Source organism: Solea senegalensis, linkage group LG21, assembly GCF_019176455.1.
Source record: "Solea senegalensis isolate Sse05_10M linkage group LG21, IFAPA_SoseM_1, whole genome shotgun sequence".
In the NCBI taxonomy this organism is placed as follows: domain Eukaryota; kingdom Metazoa; phylum Chordata; class Actinopteri; order Pleuronectiformes; family Soleidae; genus Solea; species Solea senegalensis.
The window spans coordinates 4,711,173-4,728,090 of record NC_058040.1 but is presented as its reverse complement, the minus strand read 5'-3'; the positions used below and the strand labels follow the sequence as shown (position 1 = coordinate 4,728,090).

At 40.7% G+C, this 16,918-nt stretch overlaps 1 protein-coding gene across 4 annotated transcripts in view; it reads right to left on the bottom strand.

Moving 5' to 3' along the window:
- The window catches only part of unc5da (unc-5 netrin receptor Da), a 187,958-nt gene that overhangs the window by 45,369 nt on the left and 125,671 nt on the right, over positions 1-16,918 (bottom strand). For all 4 annotated transcript variants that reach the window (XM_044012557.1, XM_044012553.1, XM_044012554.1 and 1 more), the window contains exons 3-5: positions 14,699-14,842; positions 14,350-14,453; positions 325-499 (exon numbers count right to left, since the gene is read on the bottom strand). In XM_044012557.1, the coding sequence (XP_043868492.1) occupies positions 325-499; positions 14,350-14,453; positions 14,699-14,842 (423 nt within the window). The remainder of the gene's footprint in view (positions 1-324; positions 500-14,349; positions 14,454-14,698; positions 14,843-16,918) is intronic.

Genomic DNA, 16,918 nt, shown 5'->3' with positions numbered 1-16,918 from the left:
GTTCTTGTAAATATTGCGCCGGTGTCTCCTTGTTTTTACACATGAGGGATCGCTGGCCCATTACCTGCTCATTAGACTCTTGAGAGGGGAAAAAGGCCACACACTGTGTTTGAGCACTGCTTTTATATTAATGACTTTAGGGAATTTGCCTGAGTTTGACAGCGCACTTCTGCGGTGAAAGCTGATATTTTGATGCACAGTAGACAGCCGTTTGACATTGTTTTGATCCCGGCTGCAAACCCGAAGCGACCGTCTCTTGTGTCTTTCTGGCTGAGACACAAATCGTACGTCATGCTCATGGGTTATGGAATTCGGAAGTCTTACCAAAGACAACAACGGTGGCTGTGGCGCTGCGTCTTTTGGCCACAATGTTGCTGGCCACACAGGTATAGTTTCCCGAATCAGATAAGCGTGCGTCAGAGATGATGAGATTGTGGTCGCCTCTCGTATCGATGGCGCCGTCGGAGTTCAGAGGCTCATCGTTTTTCAGCCATTCCACCTGAAAACAGCAGAGTTCATGCGTTAAAGTAAGTAAAAAGTCATTTCCTATAGTCATAACATAGAAAATAACAGAAAATACTTTCATCAAAGTTACACATTATGATATTCTGCCATTAAGCACTTAAGTATGTGGCTCCAGGAAAACACTTAATTCAGTGAGCGATTGCTGAAAGCATAGCTATTTATAAAAACCTGTTTTTTTAATCATTTTTGAACCATGTGGTGTTTGAACATTATGTATAATAAACCCCGACCGAGAAATAATGTGAGCAAAATTGTCCACAATTTTGCTCACATACAGTACGTCACTGGTGACATTTGTTGCACAGGCTGAGGGTACAAAGTGTGCCAGAAATGAGAGCGCTAATGAGGAAGTCAACATTTGACGGAAACTTCATGACCTGCATGTTCAAGAAAACCGCCTGGTGGGTTTAGAGATCAGAATGACCTATTACCTCAAACAATCTGCTGCCTGCTGGGTCGTTTCTATTGGAAAATGAAAAGTTACGATGTCAAAGACTTCAAATTGTTGTGTATGAGTCAATGTGTCACATGCCAATACAGACATGGTGATTGTTGTTTGTTCTTGTGGTGGTTCAGCACATAAAATGAAAGGAGAAACAACCAGTAACTGATGATATAGACGGTACATGCAGGTGCGCGTGCACTGTGCACAGAAACGAAGAAGGACGTTGTCAGATGGACAAAGTCTCCGAATATAACCGACATCACATATATTCCTGAAGACCAAATTACGTTGTATTTACTCTGTCTGAGATTACAAATGTATTTGTGTGTGTGTGTGTGTGTGTGTGTGTTCAGTGAGCAGATACTAAAACTCACACCACCAAAGGATAAGAGTCAATTTTCAGGTTCAAGACACAGCACTGAAATGAAAGTATACTGATTCCAGAGACCAAATAACAACAATATTGTTTTTACCCAGTCTGATTTAACAGATGTGTCCATTCATACTGTATTTGTTCACCATGTGTGTGTGTGTGTGTGTGTATAAACACTTGTATTTGTTACCTCTTTATGACCTTTTCTGGCATAAAACATTGCCCTTGTCGGGACCAGTATTCCTCAGAGCTCGGAGCTAAACCTGGCAGAAGCTTATTTCTGAGGTTAATGTTAGAGGTAAAATGTTCTGGGAAGAATAGCAGCACAAACCTGTGTGTGTATGTGAGTGAGTGAGTGAGCAGCCAAAACGGACTGATTGACTGAATAACATAACATAACATAATAAGAGCCGGTTCCTATTCTCATATGCTATTTATAGAGTTGAATTCTCAATGAGGCAGACGACTATTAACAAAACAAAATGCCAAAGAGGCAAAAAAAAAAAAAGGTCCATCAATTTGTCCAATCACCCAACTGTACGTCAACTCGTTTGATATTAGTGGGGTGGACAGAATAGCACCTGTCAGGTTATACCCAGATTATGGGATTGTAGGAAAAAGGTACAACATGAGTGACATGCACTAAGTGATACATTAGGTCACTTTCTCGACCGTTACCAATTCAGTGACCGTGTAGTGAGTGAAAGTAATAAGGAATTACAAAATAAAGGACGCTCTGTTGACGCTTCTCTCCTCGCATGGCCGGCCCTGTAAATTGCTCTTAATGTGCCACTGGCTTGAGCTTTTCATTGAGAGAGACGAGCCAGGACACGAGGGAGTGGGGTTTGATTTATGGCAGTGTATTTGAGGATTAAAAACTCCACCCCACTGGGAGCTCCATATGTTTGCACTCCGGTGAGTGAGTGTGTGTGTGTGTGTGTGTATTCATGGAGGACAGGGTCCTTTTGCCAACAGCCAAGATTGCTGTACTCCCTGGACGGAAGCATCCTGGTTGGAAAAATAGATCTGGGGAATCGATAAATCAGGAGTCACAAGTTTTCTTTTAATGGCTAAAGAAGTGCTTCATCATGAGCCTTTAATTGGACAATTGTCGTCACTGGCTCCACGACTGAGTGGACTACACTACACTAGTGGACTGCATCGGTCACTCTATCAATCCATTTCATTATATTTCCCTAAGGTTTGGGAACAGACGGATTATAGAAATTATTTAAAAGAAGTTTGCATTTATTTTTAACATGACTCTCATCTTGAGGTTTAAGTGCAACCAAATGTAAACATAGACTATCCATCCATCAATTTTCTACCGCTTTATCCTCAACATGGGAGTCGTGGGGGGGTTGGGGCACGTGGGGAAAACATGCAAACTCCAAGCAGAAAGGCCCTTGTTCCGACCGGGTCATGAACCTGGGTGTGATTGCTGCAAAGACAAGAGTGCTACCCCTGGCATTGTGGTTATTCAGGTCAGATGGTAGAGAAGCCAAAGGGAAGCGGTGGTTGAAGCTAAAGAGAAACAACTCGTCCGAAACCGTTCATTGGAATTATTCCCTTTAATCAATGAATCGCTCAGCCTTTTATTTCCCTCTTTAGTATTTCACACCTTCAATGTCAAATGAATCCTTGTGCTGCCGTCCTTAAATGTATTATTTTCATTTTTAATCGCGACAAATCTTATATATCTTAATTTTGTCTTCATCTATCGCGGATATACACTCTGTTCATTGAAATATAGAGCAAGCTCTGGCATTACAGTGACTGTTTACCCACTCTAGCCGACTTCCAGCCCCTTCCACTTTCTGTGAAGTGGGGAATTAACCTTGAGAAGTCGGAGGTTTGTGTTTTATCACCCTCTCTGCAAATTCTGCACTCTCTTTTGGGAGAAGACGACAGAGGCAAGCTCTGTTGTTCTAACTGGGTCGTAGCTCGTCTGTGTATTATTTATCAAGATTCCACCTTAGTGGGCTCTCTAAAGTCACACAGAGAGACACAGCCTTTAGATAATGAAGGGCTGACCTTTTGAACCCGCTGACAGGTTGTAGTCAAATACGAGCTATAAATGACATCAAGAAGAATCATACTGCAGCTCCAGTCTGCTTTCTTTACTGCTATTGTCATGTTAACTGAGAGTGAGGCTATATTTAGTTTCCTACCAGCAAGAAAAGGTCACCTGGTTAATAAAAGTTAGTCATTTAATTTGTCTTATATAGTAACTTTTATAACTTCAACATATATTCAGAAGAAATCTCTTCTTTTTTTTGGTGTTTTATGGCAACTGGCTTCCCTCCTTGTTTGGCACAAACTCTACTTCAGTGCATCAAGGGATGGGATTTTAAATGACTTGAAAGTACAGCGCCTGTTGTTGTTGTTGTTGTTGTTGAGGAAAACAAATACAGCAGCAGTGAGCCCCCCACCCTTTGTTTTCTTTTAAAACATGAGGCACATTCACAGAGAGGTGCAGGAAATGAGCTTGATGGTTTGACCCGAAGGTTGTTAAAATTAAATGTTTCAACATTAAGTGGATAATATGTCACTTGAGGAAAAAAAAAAAGGTGTGCAAACTGCACGCCTTGCCTGAAGCAAAAACTAATGAGAAATCTAATTTCCATCACAATGTAGCAAGTAAAAATAAGTAGTTGTAACTACTGCCTACTCCCCTGCAATGATTACATTAATCATTAAAACAGCACAAACAATGAGGTTGTTTTCCTTATTTATAATGTACCAACGCTGAGTTCTTGCTCTAAATGTGTTTCTTATTGATGGGAAATACATTATACAATACAATATGATGCATATGGGTTTCAGACATCATTCAGATCAAATGGAACACGTGAAAAGAGAAAAATCTTCAACACATATCAGTAAATCGAGAGACGAGATACAAAGGACAGCGCGAAGGAGCACAGCTGGGTCCTTTCAGCGGCACAAACGCGCTGTTAAGAGCATTGTGTGTTTGCCAGAACCGCGCAGTCACACTTCAAAAGACGGCAAATTTTCTAATCAATCCTTTTTAGGTGGTATTGAAAATAAGGGAGTTGCATTTGGGTGTTGGAGTATCAGTTACTGTGGCATCGATCTGCCCTTCACCGAGCATTACTCACGCTCCCCCATTTGCAATGGACTGTGTGCTATATGGCAAAAAAAAAAAAACAGAAAAACTCCCCAGCACTACAACTGTTGGTGTGACCTCAGATTCAGATTCAACTCTGAGTCACAACATATGAGAGAAAGACCTTTTTTATTTTGCATGAAGCTCCAATAGCAAACACTAAGAGGACGAGTGGGTGGTGTGGATTTGTAAAATAAATATGTAATAGTAAAGTACACATTGTATTGATGCAATATGGAAAAGACGGGAATGATTGATACCTTTAAGTCTGCACAGTGCACTTTTACTATAAATATTCTTCAAAATATGAGGGTATACACCAGGGGTGTCAAACATATGGCCCGGGGGCCAGAAACGGCCCGCCAGAGGGTCCAATCCGGCCCAAAATTTCACACTACGATTATAATCTAAACGTAATGTCAAATACAATATTTTTCACTTCCAGATACCTGATTAGATAACAGATACATGTTTGATGTGTGATGTGTAAATAGCACATTTAGGCACGATATTGTTGAAATTGCACTTATATTTCTCAAGAAATTTCATGTTTTGTAAAAATATCCTTCATTAAATGTAAAACAAAGGAGGAAAAACAAAGGAGTTCTCGTTGTTCATAGGTTATCATGCTATTATTTTACTATATTTACTGGTCCGGCCCACTTGAGATCAAATTGTGCTGTATGTGGCCACTGAAAAAGAATTAGTTTGACACCCCTGGTATACAGTAGAACAGTATTTCTGATTTTCCTCCAAGTACCACCAGAGGAAGCTGCAAGGAAACTTTAGAAGGACAGAATATCAAAGAACGTTGGGAAATTAAACTTATGTCTTAATATCAGCTGAGATAGTCAGAAACAGAGAGATTGCCCAAGGTCATTTGCTGTGTGTCAAAGAAGAGCATCCGTGTGTGCTCAGAGAACCATAATCCCAAAGCATGTTTTGAAAACCTGCAGGTGAAACTAAATCAACAGTTTTTCCTCACCATCTTGCTGACTGCTGCTTTAATATGACTCATCACAGAGGCCGGTTCCTTATTTCCGAGCACATGACTGTATTTAAGGGTATTTAAGGTCAGTTACAAAAGGGAAAAGAAGACACAAGACGGAAGAGCGTTGGAACTTCATTAAACCCTCGTCTTCTTTAATGTAACTGACCATATAATTGCCTCTTTAGTCTTTGCAGGAGTGGAATATATTTGAACTGTCTTCGGTGGGTTTTCATGGGCGCTTATCTGAAGGAGTTCTTACACTAAAGCAAATTAAAATAATCGTCTTGCACTGTGGTCGCTTTTTCAGACTCGTGTTTTTGCTTTGATTAATCTCTCTCTTACTCCGCCCCTCTTTTACTCCTTTCCACTGTTCACTGCAGGAAAGCGCATAAACCCTGAGCGTGATTTGCATACTGCGTCGGTTCTAGAGTCACCCCTTTGGGGAGAAGCGATAGAGGGATGCACATGTTGATGAGAATGCAGGGACAGGACAGACTCAAATGAGGTTGATAAGCCAGCGCCGGGGGGAAAGACAGGAGACGGATTTGCTTAATTGGCAAATTTGTTCCACTTAGACTGCAACAACCAATGGTAAACTAGACCACACCTAAGCAGCCAACCAGGCGTTACAGGCAGTCTGCTGCTGGTGCTGGGGTTACCTGCTGTCAAGGTCACAGCGTTCACCATTAAACAGCAGTTTAAGAGGATGTGTGTGGAAAATATGTACAACAGCAACATTGAACTTTAACAATGTTTACTCTAGTCCGCAGCAATGATTACTCGATTCATCCATTACTAATCGATAACTAAATTAATTGTCTATCTCTGCATTTAACCCATCCTCTACTAGGAACCTTCCTAGAATTAGGAGCAGTGGGCAGCCACTGAGCAGCGTCCAGGCACCAGGGGAGCAATGGGGGCTGGATACCTTGCTCAGGGGTACGCCAGCCCTATGATAATTGATAAACAGGTTTTAATTCATCTGGTTTCTTTGCTCCACACACATACATATATATAAAACTGAATCATTTTGGTTTGTGGACAAAACCAGACATTTGACATCAACATTTTATGACATTTTACGGACCTAATTAGTCTCAAATAAATTGATTGATAAACAGATTGATTGATAATGAAAATAATCATTCGTTGCAGCCCTAAGTGGTTGCCAAACACAGAAATAAGAAGTTTTAGTTATATCTGCTGTTCCACTTTGCACACTGTGTTCCGACACTGAACTTTTGTGATTACATTTCGAGCGTAGACTGAAACTGAAGGAGAGCTGATAATTATCTCCTGACGAGAGGAAACAACAATGCCACTAACAGGTTGTGTAAAATCTTGATATACAGTAAATATCCACCAGCAAAAGGATGATCGCTGATCTTGGCTGAATGGTAAATGGTCTGTATTCATTGATAATCACTCAAAGCTGCTTTACACTGCACTTTTGCCATTTACCCATTCACTCACACTTTCATACAGCGCATTTACTATCACTCATCTTTCATACCCATTCACGAGCTCACAACTAGCGGAGCTGGGAATCAAACCTACATCCTTGAAGTTGAAAGACGACTCACTCTACCACTGAGCTCCCTGTTTTGCTTCCCTGTCTGGGAGAAAATTACGAAGTGACATGGGAAAAATGTTCATTTCCAAGGCACGCAACGCTAATTTGTTCATGCGCACTCCCGCAGCAGGGGATACAAATCCTACCTTGGCGCGACACTTGCAATGTCAGGCTTCTGAGAAAATAAAAACTCAATCACACCATCTCAGTCCATCCCGAAGCTTCAACCTCTCTCCTCGCTCACTTTACTTGTGCAGCTCTCCAGGTAATTCATGGCAATGTTATTAATATGATGTGTGCCCATGTTTTACCTATTTCGTGGGAACAAATTAGTATTTCGTGTCTGGGGGCTCCGTACAAAATGATCCACAGGAGCACAGCTGCAGCTCAGTGTGTGAAAAGTGGGTGTTGAAGTGCTACAGTATACGCTGTGTTATTGGGTGGGTGGCACAACAGACCAAATCAACATGTAAACATAGTTAACAGCCTGCAAATTAAACATTAAATTGCAAATATACTGTATTTGCAGGGAAGTATTTCAGTATATATCCCTGCGAACATTTTTCCTTCTAACTTTGGTCTTGTTTTGTAATTTCCAGCCAGAGGACAGAGCAAATAACATGAAGTCATGATATACTGAAAGCAGCATCAAATGTGCAGCAGGGGAGCCGTGTACATGCAGCAGATCCGTCTCTCTGAGAGCTTCAAGCTGTTTGAAGATGTCGAGCTGACAGGCATAGTGTTTATTTGCAGAAAGGTAACTTAAATATAACACACATACACACACACACACACACACACAAAAACATTCTTTTCAAGTCATTTCAATTCCAACCTCCAAACACTCTATTTTTCTGAAAGGATATGTAATGACCTACATTTACAATAATTTAAATAGGAAGTGAAAGCGACATGAGGACGATGACAAAGCATTGCAGAAGGTTTTGTTCCATCCGATTCAATTAAAGTTGAGTTTGGAGCTCCCTCCTCCTTTCACTTCCTGTGTGCCTCTCTGCCTTCCCTCAGCCATGTGTGGTTTTTTCGCAATGCAACAACGACTTTCATGAAATCACATTAAACAAATGAGCCCTCCAAACCTGACAGCAGCATATTCTAGAGGTGGGGGAGGCTAAACCCTTGTCATGTCCTTGGTTTATCTCCACACCGTCTCTGGAAATGTTATGTTTATCACTGAATAATTACATTTTAAGCACTTCAAATGACTTTCAATGAGAGGCCCGATTAATGATTAATTACACTTGGTAAAGAATACATGTGCAGCTAATGTGGAACTAATGATTGTATTGTGTGTTTTTTTTGTTATATTCTTTACACCAATAAACTTATCCCAGCCAGGTATAGTCAACTCTTGATGGCTGGATGACTTTTTACGTCAACTGGACACTAATGGCTGGAGGTTTAACCTCCTCTAGATGACAGCTGGTTGATGCTGTCACTACCTGAAAGATTGATTCATCATACACTTGTTGCTGCACATCGACAACACTTTGTTTGAAAAAAACTTTTTCCTATTTGACAAACTTTAAAAGTGGTCATTTTCACAAGGAATTTAGAAAATTAAAGTTCCCCTGATGTAAAGCATGTTCTGCATCGCATATTTAATTCGGTTCAAAGGACACTTTATTTGTCCTTGAGGGGCAATTTAAGGCACGTAGAGCAGTTGCACACATAAACATTCATATATATACTGTATGTGTATATGTGTATATGTATGTATGTATGTATGTGTGTATTTATAGATATATCTATATATCTACATACATATATGTATGTATGTATGTATGTGTGTATATATAGATATATCTATATATCTATATATATATACATACATACATATGTATATATATATATATATATATATATATATATACATATACGGGACAGCCTGTGGCCAAGTGGAAAGGGAACTTGACTTGTAACCAGAGGGTCGCCACCCGGCCAAAAAGGGCTGGGGTACCCCTGAGCAAGGTACCCAACCCCCAATGCTCCGAGTGGCAGCCCACTGCTCCTAATTCTAGGATGGGTCAAAATGCAGATGAATACTTTCCCTAAGGGGATTAATAAAAACTAACTTTAACTTATATACAGTATCATTAATTAATCAAATTAATATAAAATGATTTACATTGAGGTAGATCGGAAAGAGTGCAGGAAAGTGTTGTTGTGGCTAACTGAAGTAAACTGGCTGGCCCAAAAAAACGCCTACAATTGACTCCCAAACTGGAGGTCATTAAAATAACCCTCTGGTCAGAGCACATGCATTTTTAAAAGTCTCTCTGGGAGCTGGATCTAATCAGGCTGCACTTGTTCACTCACAGCTGTCTTTCAATGCTCCGGTGACTCAAGCACACGGAACACACGTCCTAAAAGTGCAGCAGACACAAGAGACGCATGAGAAACCTGACCCCGCCGGAACAATCCTTCATGCTCGTCACCTCAAAGGTCAGATATTGCATTGATTTAAAGATTGTAATGGTTTTATTTAAAAGCCATGTGTGGTCAGGCTCACGCTTAAACCGCGACTGTGACCTGCCTGTGATTCTTTCCGTCCCTCGAGATCCTGTGGAAATTAGAGGCAGCTATGGCTCTTGGGGGGAATTCAAAAGCAGCGTCTTTTACACGCACAGATACATTCTTTTCAAAGGAGACGCGCATCTGATGCGATGCACGTATGTTGTGACACGCAGCCATGGCGTCGTGTTCTGTTTTTCTCATTGCACCGAGATGAAAACGCCTCAACTTTTCCGACTGTGGCGAGCCTGTCAGAGAAGTAGGCCAAACTGGTCTTTGTCCACTGAAATAAGCTTTGAACCTCCATCATCCCGACAAAGCCACTGAATCATTTGGTGAAGAACAGGATAATCAAAGACACAGCAGTTTTCTTTTTCTCTCCACAAACGCATCGAACAACAAAGCTGGGGCGAGGGAAAAGTGGCGCTTGTTATCCACAGTCTTTGTTTAGATGACTTCTTTTACTTAATTGTGACTTAATTCAGTGAGGCTGCAGCAACTTTAGACGACTATCTCAGGAGCTCCCAGGTTTTTGCTTGTTTGGCCCCACAGCGTCCTTAGTTCCAAACACATCTGTGTTTTTGTTGTGTTTTCAGACATCAGAACGACCCGTTAAGATGTTTTTATAGATTCACTCAAGTCTGGACATTGTCCTGAGACAGTCCACAGGGGGTTTAAGTGAGCAAAAAACCACCCTTCCTTTCATGTAGCTCCATAGTCAAAATGTTTGAATAAGCCTGTGTGAGAATACAGTAGGAAAAGCTCACAGAAGGTGAGTGAGCATTTCTTCCTGCATGACTCTTCCTGCAAAAAGATACAAATACACTGAAGTAATACAGGGCATTATTTTAGATTTTCGACTCACAAGCGCCCCCCACAGTGGACGAGTGTAAATGCACTATCGTAAAAGCGCCTCTGTCGTGCCAAGGTAGTTATTCCCGACAGGATCCAGAAGGAAGAATCCAAACTCGGCGAGCGTCTTGAAGCACACATCCACTGAAAAGCTTCACAAAGTTAACTCTCGTGTTGTCTCCCGCTCAAACAGACTCTCTTTTTCGTTTCTTGGCTTCTTCTGAAAGTATCCGCTTCAGGTTCGTTGGCAAAAAGAGGCTGAAGAAACAGCCAAAGAAGAAAAAATGCTGACGCCGTTGAAGCGATCGAGCGATCGTTCATCACATCTCCAGTCCATAAAAAAGTACAATTATTATGATTCATTCTTTTTATGGTAAAAAATGTAGCCCTGTATTACTTTAATTCTAAATCCTAATGACTTTTTTCAGTTCAGCTATAAAAAAGTATCTTCCCTGAATCATATCATACGCTATGTCTATCTAGATATCGTATGAAATCATCCTCAAAGTGAGAGATACAAACCCCCACGTCCAATTCAAACGTCACGTCTGAAAAGAGCTTTAATTTTTGAAGGCTGTGTAGTTGTTTCCTTCGAGCTGCTTTCATTATAAATTCATGATTATGGCCATGATCCTTCTCCCTTCGTGGTTTTGGATTTTCAGCATGCCCACTTTTTTTTTAGACATGAAAATGACTTATTCAATAGAAAGTTTTGCTCCTTTTGTCAAAGCCGATCATCTTATAACATTAACATTAGAATGCATATTCTAAACTGCAATCTCATTTGATAAAAAAGAAAAAGAAAAAGAAAAAGAAAAAGAAAAAGTGGAGTGTGAGAGGATTTGGCCATCTCAACGTGCCAACCCAATAAAGTGGAGCAGTCTTAAGCTGTGTTACTCTGCAGTCTGGCTTACAATGTGCACAGATTATTGCTTCTATCACTCTGGGGATAGATAATATGGCACTCTCTGATTTTCATTAACATCCTACACAGCAGTCCAGTAAACTCCCGGGTGGCTTAGTTACAGCGAGATACGGATAAGGCTCTTTCCTCTCCTCACTGTAACTGCTGCCTCTCCGAGAACACAACAGCTGCAACACAAGTGGAATTGAAGCCGTGAAGTCGGGTGCACTGTGTTAATACGCCTTTTAACAGCATGTAAAGTTGGACGTGATTTCATTTGCATGGTGTCACACCCGTAGCCCCAAATTAACCATTTGCATTTAGTCAACACCACACCGCGACTATTTATTTTCCAGCCGGGGTGCGTTGCAAATCGCAAAACACTACGCAAGACTCAAATAAACGGCACGACCAAAAATAAATGTGCCTCGGAATGGAGTTCAACAGATCGCGCCGCATCGTGACCTCAATTCCTTAAATTCCCCTAGAACTGTAGCTGAGCCTCCTCTCTGAGGCAAATTCCACGGCGCTGGTTCCAAAAAAATAAAAAAAATAAATAAAGAATAAAATAAAAATGTAACCTCCCACCAGTGCCTAAAGTCACGAAAAGAGAAAAGTACAACTCCCATCTCCAACTGTGTCCTTTTTTTTTTCTCTCCCCTCGGTGAGAGTCATACTGGAGGGAACTGGATTTGTCTCTGCATTATTTACTATTACCATTCTGTTTGTTAGCCAGAGTCACATTAATGAATGCATGAGAAGTTGCCTATTTGATGACCACAATGCATGAGGGAACCTGGTGGTACACTGATGCTCCATTTGTGTGAGCTGAATCATTCATCTCTCTCTCTCTCACACACACACACACACACACACACAGATAGAAGCATCTATCGAGCAAAGAGTCTTAAAGGCATCAATTATTTCATTAAAACACAAATTCTGAGAAAGCTTAAGTTTTTGGGGGGTATAAATATATTTCCAATAAACTTTGGGCTTGAATTTAAGATGATGTTGAACAGTAGCTCCTCTCATGCACTTTTCAGTTTTAAGGGATTAACATAAGAGATTATACGACATGTAATACCTGCCAAAAAACAAATGAAGCCTGTATTTATGTAGTAAGCGTGTGGACTTTGCGTATCATCCCCAGTGATGCTGTGCCAGACTCTGGGCTCTTGTTCACTTCTTGCTTGCATTGGGTTTATTCAGGTTTAAGTGTGTTTCTTAGTGAAGGGGAGCATATTTTGAGTGGTCGAAGGTGACAAAGACGGCAAGTAAATAAAATCCAACCGCTCAGCCCGAGAAACTCCTTTAACCTTTGGATGCTTTTCCTGCAAACTATCATTCTTTAGTCTGTTTATTCAGTCTACTGTATATTTTCTTTTGTTTTAGATTCTGCAGGACAACACAACTCTTTCACACAAAGAAAGAGAAAGAAACTCAAACCTCTGTGTGTCCACTCCGTGTGTGAATTTCATTTATGACGCAACAAATAGCTGATGTTGTGACGCATTATATCAAAACTCATTTTACAGTACACTCAACTCAGGAGGTGCTTATCATAAAGAAGTAAAAACAAGAGAATTCCACGAGACACCACGAGAAAAGTAAAGTAAATACAAATAAAAGCTGTCATGATGCATGATTAAATGAACTCTTAAGTTCTGACTAATATTGTAAAAATATTGTGATAACCATTTCCAAAATAGCTGTGAATGCTAACTACCACGAGATTTGAACATCCCGGGTGTTTCAAAAAAGAAAAAAGGAAAAAGTCACGTTTCAATAATTCTGATTGATCAGAAGACAAAGTCTGGAAAACTTTACATCGATACATTAATAACTTATGAGCTAGTGAATTTAAGGACCTGTCAATCAACGGAAGTACGTCCGGAACTGTGTTTTAGTGCAGACTACGGACTGTGCCTTTAAATAAATGCGACGCCCTCAAATGCCCGTGCTTTGTACTGTATAGTGTTTTCCTTCCGCGTCTCCACATGAAGGCACACGACATCAAAGACTGTCCACGAGAGCCTCATTATATATTCATAGTAAAAAATTAAAATGTATGTCTTTCAGACACACAGAGGAGGAGGGAGGGTTGATACTCCGAGTGAAATTAATTCATGACATCTTAATAAATCATAGCTGTGCATCATTTTACCCAAGAGCGGAGTGATGCCAGTGTAATGATCGCTCCATCGGTCCGCGCACACAAAGGTGACGCACATGTTTTGACAACGCAACCGACGCAAAGAGACATGGATTTCATGTCACGTGGCTTGAGTTTAGATGTTTGAACCATGCAAATGCGTTTCTGGGAACAGAGCAAACACTCGTGATTATAGATCACAGTCGTGTAATATCACGCGGCGGGAGGACGACATGCGGATGTGGCCTCATATAACCAATGAGGATGTTAAAAGAAGAAAATGAAATAGTGAATTAATACATTTGCCAAAATAATTGGTTTTAAAGGCACAACTATAACCAACTCGGAACACTTCAAATCTTTAAATTTAAAGCTTTTAGCCACAGCGTGGCTTGATATTACCATGATATTATCTGTCAAAGTTGTTGTCCTGCTGCTGCTTCAAGCTACACAACTACTGACCAGAAACACCAAACTGGAATTCTCTCACATAAATAATGGAGGACATTTACGTGCATGTTTCTGCCAAAAATGCCGTGGAAAGTACTGAAGTAGATCGACACTGCTCAACTTTCTGTGTTCCATCTGCATCACATTTGGATGAAATAAAACATAGAATAGACGCAACAAAAGTCTCTGTTCGTTCTTGTATCTAACGTTGGGCATAAATGAGTGAAATGGTGTTTGTCGCACATACAAGTCTGAGGAGGAAAGTGCATGTGTGCCTTTGATTTACAGCGGCTGGAGAGCGAGCAAAACAGTGTGTCATGAAAACAGATTTATTCCGTCAGTGAAGCAGACAGGCGACTGTGGCTCTCCAGGCAACGCGGGAGAAAATGTTACTTGTTTGAAGTGTAAGAAGCCCTCACCTCAGCCACAGGCACTCCCTCTGGGGGACGACAGTGCAACACAATCATGCCATTCAGAGGCACCTCAGTGCCTTGGGGGTCCTGCTCGAAATTCTTCCTCAGGTCTATGGAAGAGCATAAACAGCCTGCATTAGAGAACAACCACAACAGCATGAGCATGAGTAACTAAACCTTGCACATTAAAAGTCTGATGTGTTTCCAGTGTGACCTTTTCCTTCTCATGCAAACATACATGAACATAAAAAGAAAGCAGCCTTCTTCCACAAATCACATCACCAGTTGGTAGACGAGTAACCTTTGCAGGGATAGTAAGGTCAGTCTGGTATTAAAAGGACACAGAGTGGCTTACAAGCGATCCGGACAGACGCCTTGCGGCTTTTAGAGGTTCCCAGGTGACTCCAGGCGACACACAGGCACCAGTAATCCTCTGGGCCGTGAAAGTCCTCCACTTGCTGACGGGACACGTTGATCATCACTTCGCGGATCTTCAGCCCTGCAGACAAGAGGGATTGATTGCTTAGATTAGCGTTCATTAGATGCAGGCGTGATCAATCGGGACGATGATGATGAGCGAAATCTGAATCTGATCAAATGATCTGCAGTAAACAGATCGACCACTTGCCAGGAGGAGATGCAGGCAGATGCTGCAGCAAAAAAAAAACCCACCTTATTTAACTACATAGTTCTGTTATACATACTGTAGCACTGATCTCACTATATTCACATAATCCATACCATTAGTGGTCTTGCAGCAAAGCCTCATTAATGCTCCAGTCTGGCTGGCAGCAATATAACATGGAGGTTGCACTCTATTGGAATGGTTAGTGAGCCTTTACGTCCTCTTTTCAGAATCCAACCATAATCCATTAATAGAGAAGTGACACTAAATGCTTTCCAGTGGAAGCATTAACTAAGAAGAGGGACACATCAGCCTCTAATTGTTTTAAGGGGGAAAAAAAGCGTGAGCGCTACTTTTTCACCCTTGAAAACATTTGAAGGGACTGTAATTTCAGGTTGCAAAACAGTGCAATTAAACGCTGCATCGGAAACCAACGACAATCAAATTGTCCATTTCTGCAGCGGAACTCGGGAGTTTAACGTCAGGCAGGTCATTTGTTCGTATCTGTACACTGTCAATGATGCAGCCCGTAATGAGCCAGGCGTGAGACCAGCGTTTTCAGAGACAACTGATGAGAATTTAAAAGCCCAGTATTTCAATTATGCCACACTATGCACAAAAGATGACAGCCCCCAACCATTAATATATAATGGAGTGGCTTTATTGGGTTTCTAGGAAATTGCAGCTTTCATCAAAGTATGTGACATCGCACATCTCACAAGGAAGGAACCTGAATTTCAGACATCAAACTTGGACAGATTTGTTATGTGAATACAGAGTTATGATCCGTCTCCAGCATCGTGCTCCCTGCGTCCAGGCTTTATTATTTCTGACTGACTGATGGGCAGTCCTAGTGTTTGACCTCTGGTTACATCCATATTTATACACTTGAATTTAAAAAATTCATATCCTTTGCTCTGTGTTCACTCGGTGTTCACACTTTTCTAAAAGTTTCTAGCTGGCAAAATGGAGACACCATTGGAAATACTGTTTAGTTTAAAATTATTGAACAGAAATTGAGAGCTAAGTACATCCAGTAACTCTGAATTAAAGTGAATGTTTAATGGTGAATTTTAAATACATTTTTAACAAAGAACAATGCCAAAAACATCCAAAGTCAAAGGGTTTGGATCGGGATTTTTTGAGTAGGGTTTTGTGAGGTATGCTGACACATTATTAGCACTGCATTTGCTGTGTGCTGCTATTTCTGTGGGCCTGGATCTGGAAAGCAGACATGTGCTCTCAATTTTTAACATTGATGCCAGCCGGTTAAAAATAGATTATAACAATAGGGTAACCTGATAAAAACTGCGCCTGGTTAAGTCATATCTGGTTAAGATATCCTAAGAATATGTTCACTATTTTTTTTCCACACCACAAAACCCACTTACTCTCCGACATCGAAGTCCGTTGATAAAATGAGCATTTTTAGTGTGAGTCACTTCAGCCAATCAAAACAAAGCATTTGAAACACAGAAGTCACAAGATATGAACGTACTGATGAAGGCAGCAGTGGATCAACAGCTCCTATGTACTGTGAAGTAAAATCGCTCATTTTCTCTATGGACTTTGGTGTGAGGAGTGAGTAGTCGGAGAGCTGCAACTAGCGATTATTTTCATAATCGATTAATCTGTCGAATATTTGCTCGATTAATCAGAAAACCTTAAAAAAATGAGCAAAGAAATGAAGAAAATACTCACATTTATGAAGCTTAAACAATCGGAAATATCGTTTTAATCACGAAAAAAGGCTTAAAACTGATTATTCGATTATCAAAATAGTTATCGATTAATTTAGTAATCGATTAATAATAAACCACTCTTTCGTCAAGTGGTTAAAATCTGTTATTTCCACAGTGTCCGGCTTACAGATGCATCATGCAACCGCATTTCAAATAAACTTCATTTTCTTGTTAAGTTAGTTTAGGTTAGTTAGTTAGTTAAGTCTGT